Source organism: Anser anser, assembly GCF_964211835.1.
Source record: "Anser anser genome assembly, chromosome: 1".
Classification (NCBI taxonomy): Eukaryota; Metazoa; Chordata; class Aves; order Anseriformes; family Anatidae; genus Anser; species Anser anser.
The window spans coordinates 80,508,116-80,521,693 of record NC_139720.1 but is presented as its reverse complement, the minus strand read 5'-3'; the positions used below and the strand labels follow the sequence as shown (position 1 = coordinate 80,521,693).

The window sequence follows — 13,578 nt, the reverse complement described above, 5'->3', positions numbered from 1 at the left end:
ATTGCTTTTTTGATGGCTTTTTCTGCTCAAGGGGAAATCCTTCCAAATCTCTCAGATTAATCCTTATGGTAGCCAGTTGCTACAGACTTTGGATCTGATCATTTCCTTCTTAAAATTCAAAACGGAGTTTTGCCATTGCTTTTTAACAGCAGCCAGATGATGAAACCCTTTACTATTATTTCTGTTTGAGAAAAAATGTTTTCAATTAATTAGTACATGAACCTTGGACTCTTTGAGGGGCTAGACTGGAGAAGAGAAGAATGAATGAAATAAGAATCTGACATTGATGTTGTCATTTTTTTCTCAAAAGAAAGGAAAAGACAGTAGTAGTATAAACTTCACACGTCCACATGCATCATTCGGATGGTTTTGGAGATTATTTTGTTTTTAATTTTGTTTCATTAACAATATCTATTGCTCTTTTAAACATCAACTTCTTGCCAACTCCTATCACTGCAGGCTACATGTGTTGCGAACTTGCTACCAGCTGGATGAAGAAATTGCTATACATGCTACATAATTTGGGAATGCATATGGTCTGGTATATTAGTCTGGATCAGAAGTCATTGCAGAGTTTTAGCAACAGGAAGTACTTATGACAAATTTGACACATTAACAGTGACAGTTTACATTTCAGGATTCATCGCAAAAAAAATTGTGATCATGTAGAAACATTGAAAATGTCTCTACTTAAGAATGTCTGCTAAGAAATATAAACATATATACCAGTTAATATTATCAAAACGAACCATCATCAGAAATTTCACTGGTGCAAATTAAAACTGTGTGCAGACATGCTATTGATTGACAAGGCATGTTCAAGAAAGAAGTTCAGTACAGTCTGCTGACTGAAATCAGATTCAGAGTTGAGGTCACTAACAAAAAGACCTGCAAGAACTTTCCCCAAAGGAAAACAGAGTTTATTTGTCATGGTAAAATATTGGCCTCTTCCTCCCACACTACTTGTACATGTAAAATGCCTCTGAAGTTCATGGAAGTTTACATGACTTGTAGACTTCAGGTTTTACTCTCCTATTTGTTTTTTAGATTTATATATGACTTTTATCTTAAAAACTAAATGCCTTAGTCTCAATTTCCTGCTTGGTCTATGTTATATCGAAGTCATGTACTTGATTTTTCTGGACTTGCTCTTAGCTAGATGTTTCCATTTCATGAATAATAATTGAAATACAAGTTTGTACAGGAGTCAGTATCCATGAAATCATCATTCTTACCACTGGATACCCTGAATTTGCTCCGATGTCTTTTTTTTTCCCACACTGCAGCTGCTCTCAGCCATTTGGTTTAGAACTATTGCAATATAATTCTTCAAGAAAACTAGCATTCCAGTTTATGAATAGGAGATTTTATCTTTGAAAAGCAGACACACTTTTTGCCTCAGATTTCCTATCTTCATCCTAGCTACCTACTTTGTTATCATTTTAGAACTTTGGCTTGAGAAAATCCTTGAGTCTTTACTCAAAGCCATAAAACATCCTACAGTCACAAGCTGTTAGGCCAAACCCTCAATATATCACCTTTCCTAACCAAAAAAGTAAAATGACAAGTGGCCATACTTCATTGGGTATGTCTTTCTTGGACAGAGAGAGCTCTCAGCAAATTCATGGATTTGTGAATAGGGAGGAGGGCTGAAGAGTTAACTGGCTAGTGGAAAGTACCATTTCCTTTTATTCACTTTTCTGATGACATCTAATGCAAATGATGAGAAACCTTTCTACAGACAGGCAGATTTATTTTGTTTTGGGTTGTAGATCACTCATGAAGTGGTAGGGATAGATGCTGGTGATATAGATGGTGGTATACATGCTGGCTTTGGGACAGCTAGAAATGGCAATCCCAAGGAACAGGATCACCTGTAACTGATTTAATTTAGGATGATCTTAAACATTCAAATGCAACAGAGCCTGTAATTACATATAAAGAGCTGAACACTCTGTACTGCAACATTAGGTAGCCTTGTAAAATGCATGAATGGAAAGAAGGTAGCACTCCTGGGCACTTCAGCACAGACTAGCTTTAAGACAGAAATAGCTGTAGCCTGAGTGAGCAAGTGAATGAGTGAGTAAGTGAGTGAGTGAGTGAGTGAGTGAGTGAAAGAAACTTGGATTGTTCTTTTCCTGCCAACAATTCCCTCTTTCATGTTTGTTGTTTTTCATTCTTGCTGTTAATAGATTAATCATGATTAAAGGCACTGGCTTGGTGTTCCCATTAGCCATTACACTGCCTCTCACTTTAATAGTGTGGTGATAGTATCATTGCTGAAATGGAATACAGTGACTGCCTTGTTTTTCAGAAAAATGTCAGTGAACAAAATCAGAAACACATTTCCCAATATGAAAATACAGGACATTAAAAAATAAATAAATAAATAAATAAATAAATTTAAATCACATCATCTCTGTTACTTTACTATTAATTTAACTAGACCTAACTGAAGTATTAAAAAAAAAAAAAAAAAAAAGGAAAAAAGAAAATAAAAGGAAATACCAGCAGGTTTGAAATGGCCCATCCAAAATGGAAGTGAGATAGTTATAACAAAAGCTCCTCTGCTTTTGACAAATTGTACTGTAAAGCTCATCCTGGAATTGCTCCAACCATCATCCCTCAGACAAGTGGTGTCTCCCCAGGAACAACCTGCCTCATGAGGAAATGCAAAGAGAATATATGACTTGAAGCATGGGAGTGGACCAGAGCTCAGGTCTCCTTCAGAGAGGGCACATGTTAAGCCTTTTGATAGAAAGAGTAGAAAAGGCGATGACTGCCTGGTGATTAGGGTGGGTATTGAATGACCTGGATTCCCGAGTGTTGGCTTGGTGAGAAGTTTTCTGTGTAGTCTTAAAGATGTCACCCATCTTCAAAGCTAGAGCATCCTGGCAGGACAAACCTAAATTTACTGAATACTTGGATAGAGGTATGTAACCTCGTCATGACTGTTTCTGCATGAAACACTATTATCATCTGCGAGGGAGAATCCAAAGGCGACAGTAAGCCCAGTCTAGAGTTTCTTATTCATTTTTTTCATTCCTCATTGAGCAGATAGCCACAGATAGCAGTGAGAATTTGAATAAAATCCTTGTAAAGGATTGAGAATTAAGTTCTGAAATGACAGTTAGATATCTCTCTTCCTCTCCTTAATAACATAACTCTTCTTTTATACCCCGGTATTTTTTTAAGCAATTCATAAAATAAAAGTCTTTCATATGCATTTGCTGTTTTGTTTCCCTTCACTCTTCCACTCAAATCAAATTTAGAAAAATAGGTAAATGCCCTTCAGAGCAATCTCAGCTGACAGGTTCAGTGCTGAGCTGCACAAAGTGCTTCCTGTCAGTGTGGGTGGTCTGAATCACTCCACAGTGAATCTGAGAGCAGAGTGCAGTGGTATGGACCCGGGGCAACAAGCGGGCTGGGGTGGTGCAACTTGGGTTTCATGTGCTCCACATTTGTCTGGAATCCCATGGATGAGGCATAGCTCACTGGCGCACATTACAAGGCTCAGTGAGCCATTCTCTTCACTTGATAAACTAATATCTTGTAAACAAATACTTAGATTAGTAATTCATCCATTCATTTGCAGGGCATCTGCCTAATTATCCTTGAGTGACCGCAGAATGAGGCACTCAACATTGTTTATCATCTAGGTATGAGGGACTAAAATAAAATACAGGCTTAATGTCAAGTGATTTATAACATCAGTAGCTCAGACCCTGATACTACATGTTATTCCAACAAAGTGGACCTTTTCTTCTAAGTGGTGTGTGTCCTCATCACTGAATCAAGGGTGATCTCCTATATAGACATCTTACAGACATCTTTGAGTTTACTTGACTTTTCCAGAAGGAAAAGTCCTCTTGGGCTGAAGTAATATGTGGAAAAATTCAATTGTAAAGGAGGGTTTTTCAGCAAAGTTCATGTGCAGAGGCAAATAAGGTAATAGAGGTTGCAACACACAGCCAGATCCTAAGGTGAGTTGAAACAACTGAGAGGGAGATGATGGCATTTGAGGGCTTCTTTATGTTAACTTAATGCTACTACAGAGTATAAGGTTCAGATCCATAAACACATCCATAAAAGAGATCTCCAAATCTGCCATTATATAATTTCCCTTTGGAAAGGGAATTCCAAAATCTTACTCATTTCCATGTATTCTGGAGTCAATCCAGTGAAAGGTTCCAAGCTGTAGTCAAGATCCCATTGCTGAGGGTCCTTTGACTGATTGGTGTTCATTTCCTTTGGTTCAGTTCTTCCATCCTTCAGCTTCCTGAAGAGCTTCTTTAACTTCCTGAGGAACAAAAAGTTAGACTGGACCAAGTCTTTTTCCTTTTCCCCCCCTACAGGATCTGGTCTAAATCTTTGCACTGTAAAACAAAATGTATATCAAGTTACTTCAGTGCCACACAGGCTTGGTTTGCACCATCCACTTAAGTTATGATGTTTCTTATTGCCAGGTGATAGGCTGATGGATGCAGTTGTTGCTGTGTTCCTCTGTTGAGGGAAGTTACAACACCATAACACTGTTATGATGGAGTCGAACCTAGTACTTTTAATACTTTTTTTCTCTAGATATATGTTGAAGAAGCATCTTTCCAAAGCTCAGGCACCTTGGGCCTAAATAATACTGGTGATTATTAATTCGTCTCCCTCAAGAATGAATAAAAGAAACAAACAAACAAACAAATAAAATACCAGAAGGTAATGTGATACCTTAATATGTCACATCTAGCACAGGTGTACTTTTCTCTCAATGTGAAACTTGGGAACTTCCATATAGTATACTTTTAACTATATAAATATTAGTGACTTAAGTTGTCCCTGTGACCAACAGAAAACACCTGAAGCTCCTCAGGTTACAGTGCTGTTTCAAACCTGAGTATCTTTTTAAACAGGCAAAAGAAAAAGGTTTTGCTTGCAGAACCTTAAAGTAGCACTCTTTACTGAAAATGATGAGACAACTAATAAAAATAATAAAATACATTCCTATGAAAAGTCAAGTATAAGCAACGTTTGAATTCGACTAATGGCCTTTGCACCTGGAGGAACATGTTTCCCTTGCAGCTACCTAACAACCAAACAGTCTTCAAACTAACAGAAGAGATTCATAAGAGAGCAAGATCAGTAGAATTTGTTCTCACAGTTGTTTGTCTTTCCTTTCACACACAAACAGACATTCTACCTTTATTAGTTTTGATTCAGTAAGAAACTATTGGTATAGAAGTGTCACTTGGGATATATGTAGTAGGATTCACTTCAGTACTCAACTATACAGCCCATACTGGAACTCACTGAGGAAGAACGGGAGCTTACTGGAACTCCTCTGCAAGTTTATTCCTAAACTACTAGAAACTACAAAATTATTTAACTACTAAAATCATACTTGAAAGATTTCACTGAATACTTGTGAAAAAATACACATTTCTAAAATTAACTTTCTTGAGTGAGAGTTTACTGACAACGTAAAAGGCAAAGTATGCAGATCTATGCAGATTCTGAAAAACTTCATCAGCAGTTAGATGCTTTATGTACTTGCACAACTGTATTATCTTCCTTCAGAGATTTCTCAAAAGAGTTTTAGAAGTTCTAAGTTTTCTTTCAAATGTGCCTTTACTGTGTATAAAGAATGAAACACTAAGCTAGCACAGAACCACTGTTATTATGAGACTAGGAAATTCCTAATTTTGGTCAGGAAATATTTTTGCTACGTGAGAAGTATACATCTTGCAAGATCAGCTGTGTTGGTGAGTTTTGGCTGCCCCTGAAGCAGAAAAGCAAAACAGTTTCCTAGAATGTAAACACAAGTCAGTTGTGTCTCCCAGATCCCATAGATTAGAAGAGTTTGCATCTGAAATTCTCATTTTGACAATGTTTCAGAGCAACACCAGCTATTTTGGCCAGACTATAAATTACTCACATGGGTGAGTAATTATTTGTGCAAGTACTTCTTTGAACCTCAGTAGGTGTAGTAGTATCAGTCAATGTCCCACTGAAATAGGGATACAAATTTAATGACACAGACAAATACATGAATTTCATAAATAGTATAATCCCAGTGTAAAGTTAATCCATTTCTAAAAGAAGAGTAAAGAATTCCCACTGCCCCCAAGGATGGCATTTCAAATTCACAAGCATGGATAACTTCATGCTGTTTTAAACATTGAGAAATTCCCATGGATAAATGTAATAGAATGAGATATTTCTTCAAAATCAAGGAAGTGAAATACAGTTGAATTAGCATGGGACATCAAGATTTATACTTATTGTATGTCTTCATTTTGCAGATGAGGTTTATTTTTCAAGAGTGTGCACAACATTATTTTATAGTTCTTCACATGTGCTATATGAGTGGAAATCCAGAGTAATTGCAGTAACATTTTGCCAATAGTGTAAACAGGGCTCCCCCACAAACATGTTTCCCACAACTTGTGATAAATCCTTTGAACTAGAGCTGTGTGGCCTGGAGATGGGAGCGTAGAGAGAAACAGTAGGGGAATTCATTTGCTCCTTCAGTTAAACAGAACCACTTTCTCAGACCCTAACGTATGTAGCAGGGCAAGGCTACCTGGAAAACATTGCAACTAAGGTCTTTGCAGAGTAGGTTTATTGCTTTATTCCTGAATATACACCAAGCTATATAGGAACACTTTGTCACCACATAGCACAAAGCCTTATAGCAGCTTGGAAATAAACATAGTGACAGCAGAATTTCTACACCAAGTGTTGTTTACAGGACCTAATCAATTTCATCACCAGTATGGAGGAAATTGGGTTTGTCAGACATTCCTAGGACAGATTTAAATTTGTCAGGCTCTGTCGTTCTCAGAACCACAAAGCTGCACAAATCAATAGATCAACTCCAAATTTTGTTCCAGGTGCAGATGAAGACATAATTCATAAGTGTGATGCAAACATCATCAGTATTTCAGCAATACCCAGGTATGTTGGGGATAAGCAAATAGTTTGAGTACCCAGAACATTCAGTTTACATAGTTTTAATAAAAGGGTGGAGAACATTTAAAATACCTTACAAAAGTAACTAGTTAGATAGATCTTTACCTTCTACATCAGGCAAACTCAGCCATTTCAAGACACTAAAATGTCCTTTCCATACCTCTACTTTTATGGCAATCAAGGGATGTAGTACTCAGAGGGTAGGAGACTGGGGGCAGGAGTTAAAACAATCAAAGAATTCCCAGGATGCCTTTCCAGTATATCCCAATTAATTTCTTAATGTGAGGGACTCTCAGAGGAGAGTGAACAATAAGTTCAAGACAGTGCTAATTTCTGTTCCAATAAAATGGTATGAGCTATAAATGTCCCTCACGTTTCCGTGGATAGATGAGATTGAAGAGCATCTAACTGTCATTGTGCAGCAGCTGAGATAAAATTTGCGTGTGTTAAAACGTGAAGTCTGTGGATGTGTGATCTAATCCTCTAGTTATAGCACCACAGAGTCAAGTTATGTAGTTTCTTACATACATATAACTCCCCTGCGAACACTGTAACTAAAACAATAGTTGTTGTTTTTATGTTTATTTGGGAATACACTAAATCCAGGACTCAGTTACTCCGAATAATTTTTTAATTTTCCAGTATAAGTTATCACTTTGAGCCAGGCATGAAGAGTGGCTCATTTCACCTTTTTGAGTTAAGCTTTGAAGAACATTCTGATTTTTATTTTGTCATTTTAAAAGGATTAACTAACTAAAAGAAAGCCAAACTAATTATTTTCAAGTTTTCTACAGAAATGTATTTTAGTGTTGTATCCAAGCATGTGAAGTTTCAGATGAAACAGAAATGTGTCAAAAAGTTAAAGGAACATAGAACAGAGATTTGCACAGGGTTATTCTCCAGCTATACAGCAGTACAGAAATGAAAATGAGTTTTGCAGAACTCTATAGTTGCACATATGATTGTCTTATTAAAACTGAGTAAGATCTTCAAATGCACTTGTCTGAAACCTGTTTGTAATTACTCAGATCAAAATCTTTAAACAAAGTTGACAGCCAGTAATAATCAAGAGCTATTTTGGGTTTTGATTTCTGCGTGCCAGGCAGCCTGACCAGTGAGAAAGAGGAAGGTTTGTCTTTTCATGGTGAGTCTCTAGCGCATTGCGCAGTGATGCCTCTAACGCTCAAGAGGTACAAGCAGAAAAGTTTCATGGCACCACTAATAGCCATCTGAATCTGGACAGAGACTGCAGAACTGCCATTATTTCTGGTCCTTTTGCCAGTGAATATCTAAAAGCAAGAAAAATTCTTGAGACTGAATAGCATGAACAAAGAATGAAGGTAGGATCAAGGAGAAAGAAAATGATTTTTTTTTTTTTGTCAGAAGGCTATGTCTAGAGTAGTTAAAATGGTACTGCATTTTCTCACAAGAGAACGTCATAAAACTATTGTGTTAGATAAGAGGTGGGAACATGGCTTAATGACACTGTTTGTAATTTCTAATATAGCCAATAAGCATCCCCTTATGAAAGGTAACCACCATCTGAAGAAAACATAAAATCAGGAAAGGAAAACATCCCGTCCATGAACTGCCTGCAAGCTTTGGAGACCAAAAAATAAATAAATAAAAAAATAATAAAAAAAAAAAAAACGAGGACAAAAATAGAGAAATCAAAAACAGAGGGATGATTCAACAGTTAACCTATTTATATAGTAAGGAGAAATATCAGGATTTGGGTGAGCTGGGAGAAAACATGAAGTTGACTTGGAAAAAATGAGAAATGATACAGAATGGTATATAGAGAGGCTGGAGAGGTAGAGTAGATGTGGGCAAGTTGAATTGGGACAAACACAGGAAAATGATTTTCTTGGCACAAGTTTTTGTGTCTTTGGTGCCTGTGCAGTCCCCACAATGCACCTCCATCAGAACTTGCTGGAAAGATTAGAACTGAGGATCAACTTACCTATTTCTCAAGACTCTCAGTTAGTAAATGGCCTTGTGCACTGCAAAGATCACCTGTGACAGTCACCAAGAAATGGATTTGAAGTATTAGAGATGCAAATGGGAACTCCACATGAACTTAAATGCAAGGAAAGTCAGAAAATCCCTAGAATCCAGCTGCCAGAGATGAATGATTATTTATATCGTGTGGTTTTTAAGGTTATCCTTCCAGTTTATGCTTTTTCCTGTGCAGCATGCTAGAAGAGTGCAGGCAGAAAGCTAGATAGAAAAGTGACTAGGTCAAGTAGCTGGAGCACCTATATCTAGAGAAGAGGATGGAAGTGCAGCGACTTAGATTCTTCTGCCCTTGTGTTTGATGTTGTTTACTGCTTTGGGAAAGGAGACCTGAGAATTCAGGCTTTTCTTCAGTCATATTCCTACAATCTGTTCATATAAGGAGAGATCTTCTCATATTAATGGGCAGAAGGTACAAGAAGAAGGCAGGGGAGGAAGGAAATTGTTCTAATTTCTCATCCTGGTCCATAAATTTATGATATAGTCATGCTTTGTTGGCCCACTCAGACCTCCTGGATTCTATGGGAGCTTCACCTGTGTTTGATATTTATTGACTTCTCAAAAAGATAAAAGAAAAAAAAAACAGGTGTGTGTGGGAATATCCAATTAAATAAGAATAATTTATGAGAGGTGAAATGCAATATTAAAGATAGCAGCTATGAAAGGATGCCTTTAAATTGGTTTTATTATCTCTTGATATTTTCATCCAGCATAGTTAAGTGTATTTTGAAATAAACTATGGAAAGTGATCTTGAATAAAAAGGCCAAAATCGTGGGTTCACTGAAGTTGATGGGGGTTTTTCCATTGACTTCAATAAGGCCAGGATTTCACCCTAAAGGTTTATCACCAAGGTCAAAGAGACAGAGTGATAAAATAAACACACAGATTTTTTTATTTTTTTTCCCAGTGAGTTCAGAAATACAGAATAGAAGTAAAGGAATCTTAAAGGAGCTCTAGGTTCAGGCTCCCAAGCCCTGCAGCCTTTTAAGCTCAATTTCTGTGGAAACAGTAAAAAGAATTATGGTATGTGACACATCTGAGTGAACCGTAGCAAAGTTACATCTGTTAAACTTGTGAATTCCAGCCCCACACAACACACATTTCAATTCAAGAAGGCTTAACTTTCTATAATTCAAACATTGTTGCATTTACCTAGCTGTTTTGATATTCTTGGATGCAGAAATGGAAAAAGAAATAACAGAAAGGTTTAGAACACTAGAAAGTCACATCTGTCATAGCTGTGGGGCAATTTCTCCAGAAACATCACAAGAAAGGGTAAGGATGTGGTCCAGTGACCCTGCACAATGCAGGACTGCCATCTGAAGTTTAACTATTTATCTCTTCAGTCAGCACTGATAAACCAGAATGAAGACATCAAATGATGTTTCCCAACTGCTGCAGCCTTTATGCTAGAGACATAATGGATGAGTGTTGCTTATAAACTCAGCCTATCATGTGCTTGCTTATTTTTATTTTTTGAGTGAAAGAGACAGCAAATGGGACTAAGTCTTTGTGATCTTCTGTAAACCAATTAAAATGCCCTGAGTTTTATGATAAATAAAATCAGAAGATTTTCTGAAAATAAATGCAGAAATCTACAGATTTCAACAAGGAAGAAAAGCGTTTTGATCTGGGTCATCATATAATTTAGCAGAGAGATACTAGATGTCTAGAGATGTTCCAGATTTTGAAGAATAAATTGTCATTTACGATAGCTCCATCTGCGTCTCCATATGAGTAAGGCTGGCTGCAGCACTTGCACTCTGACCACAGTGAAAATCCATGGATACAATGAAAGAACTCATCTTACTCACTCTGACTCTCATTGCCTTCCAAACAGGCACAAACAAGGGGAGAAAAACACAGCTGCTAAAACTGGAGAAGAAAAGAGTAATCTATATTTCTGCCACAAGACATTTTGTCACAGTGCATTGCCTGTGTGAAGGTAGATGTGGAAAACTGAAGAAGGACACAATGAAGACAATGATATCTTGTGATATCTTGGGAAACAAACAAACAAACAAACAATTCTCCCTCCTCTCCCTTCCCCTCCTCCCCCCCCAAAAAAAACAAAACAATCAGACAAACAAAAACATTAATAGAAAAGAGGTAGCAGAACAGATAGAATAGGATAAAGTAAGAAGCCAGGGGCAGAGAGTGTATGTTTATCTAAACATCTCCCACATCTGCTAACAGCAGCATTTATAAATGCAATAGGTTGCACATGAGACGGTCATGATAGAACCACTTGTGCAACACATACGCATGTTTGGAGTCCCTGCTGGTCTGCATATATGTGTCCAGCAGCCCTATGGCCAGCTCTCTGAAAGTCTGGCTTATCAATACTCAGTGTGTCTGTGAATGTGTGTATGCAAAGTCGACGAGGTAGAACAAAGTACCATTAAGGACCTAGTCTAAACCAGTAGAGTGGTCCATGAGGAAATACAAGGCTAGTTCCGATTTAATTAACTTAATTGCTCAGTAAAGCACAGTGCTCCTCCTGGTATAAACAGGTCTGGCGAGAAGATATACAGATATACACTTGGTTTTCTTGACAACGTAGACAAGCAAAGAAAAAACAGATGTGTTTATTTCATGATGACAAGATACCATTGTGACTGAAATGAAGTATTTCTCTGGGAAGAAGAGGATGAAAGTTTGTTTGTTTTTAAACCATTATTCAGTTCTGAAAAATGAGTTCACTATAGGTTGCTGGCAGTAGGGTGGGGGAGCAAAAACAAGGGGGAAAAAAGGGATGAAATTGTCATATTCTTGCACTAAGAGTTATAGGCAGGGAATTGAGAAACAATTTGACAGTAGTTTTCTGTTTTGACTGGATCAGCCTCTGCTTTCATGAATCAAAGATAATAAATACACTATTTCTAACATCATAAAATTCCCATTAGAAAAGTCCTGTAGCTGTAAGTTTTTGGGATACAGGAAAAAAAAATCACACCAGGTTTACGTTGAGAAAGCTTTAAGACTTCAACATGTCAGATATTTTGGAAAAAATTTACCACTCTTTTCTCAAAATAAGCTGCAAACTCCATGAGATGTAGACAGAAAACAGGCCTCCCTAGTGAACTTTGACACAAGAATAATGAAACCATCTATAATCCATGTTTGATTTGTTTGGAAAGTTTTTCTGCTCTGTATTTAAATTACTATTAAAAAAAAAAAAAATCTTGCCAGGAAAGGGGAGGAAAAAGGCTCATTTTTTAAATAGTTATAATCTTTTAAGCACCACTCATCTTGGTTTCTAGTTAGTATCATCAAGGCCTTCTGTAGGGATGTGATCCAAAAACTACTTTACACCAGTGAAAAGATTCTGACTAACTTCTGTGGATTTGAAGTTTGCGTCTAAGCCAGACTCTTCACCTAATACAACATTTCACAGACCACTGCCACCAACAAGGATGATTCAGTTAACAGAAATAAGAGCAAACCTCGCAAAAGCCAGGAGCTGGACATTCTCAGTGGATTTTTCTGAGATCCCCTTGCCACTGGAGACAGACAAAGAGAGTTTTCTTGATGTATTGAGAGCAGAAGACACTGTGCAGTAAGCATCCTGTGTCAGACAGATGGTGAATAGCTTTACAGAGCCTCTCCCATACTCTAGCTCCTGCATCACACAGTGACATAGTGACATGCAGGCACATTAGAAATGTATGAACTTCATCTGTAAACCCGTAAAATAGTCATAGATCAAGTAAAACATTTTAACATCTTTTTTGAGCTATTGCTTTTCTCCACACACTTTCTCGTCCACTTTACACTAATTTGTATTCAGTGCTGCTATCCTGAAAGCTTCTCTAAAACTTCCCAAGAGATCTATCATACCTTGCCTGTTTTCCCAGGTTTCTAAAATTAATTTAGATCAATTATTTAATATGTTCAATCATTTTCTTTAAGCCATTTACTGCAGATAGAGCCAATTATTCAACATAAAATACAGGCAGATCATTTCATCACAACCAAAAATGTGATTTATCATCACATTCAATTAGAACATACTGAAGTCAGTGACAAAAGTCCCATTCAGCTGAATAAGGATCAAGCCATTAATTTACAGTGCCCTAGGAATAAAGTGTGGCAATGGATAAGGCTGGGATACATACGGGATTCCAATTTCAAACAGATTGTTTTGAATCAGTTGTTTTCCAAGCATAATGATGCTCAGCTGAATACAGAGTTCCATCAAACAGCCTCCTGGTGCACACTGTAATTAAAACAAAACAAAACAAAACAAAACAAATGTAGAGTGTGAATGGAGTAAGATATTAACTTAAAAGTACTGACTTGGAAGAGCCACCAATGTCCATACGAGCCTGCCAATCCTGCCACCAATTTTCTCTGGAGCACTGAACTTGTTGATTATTGCAATTCCATCCTTAACAAGGTATTTCATCTCTATTCATAAAATCACATTAAGGAAAATATGTGGTGCTCTGAAATAACTTATTGTGCCCTAGGGCTACTATATTTCCTTTTAAGATATTTACTATATAATCAATGTAATCAACATAATGCAATATCACCAATAGTCTTCCAACCTGATGTCTCCCAAGGGAGGAGAAAGTCTTCAATCTTGCAAAGAC

The 13,578-nt window shown here is 37.1% G+C and overlaps 1 protein-coding gene across 1 annotated transcript in view; it reads right to left on the bottom strand.

The window, feature by feature from the left end:
* The window catches only part of ANO2 (anoctamin 2), a 203,715-nt gene that overhangs the window by 16,679 nt on the left and 173,458 nt on the right, over positions 1-13,578 (bottom strand). Inside the window, exons 19-20 of the mRNA XM_083820198.1 lie at positions 13,099-13,199; positions 4,152-4,300 (exon numbers count right to left, since the gene is read on the bottom strand). Coding sequence (XP_083676324.1) covers positions 4,152-4,300; positions 13,099-13,199 — 250 coding nt within the window. The remainder of the gene's footprint in view (positions 1-4,151; positions 4,301-13,098; positions 13,200-13,578) is intronic.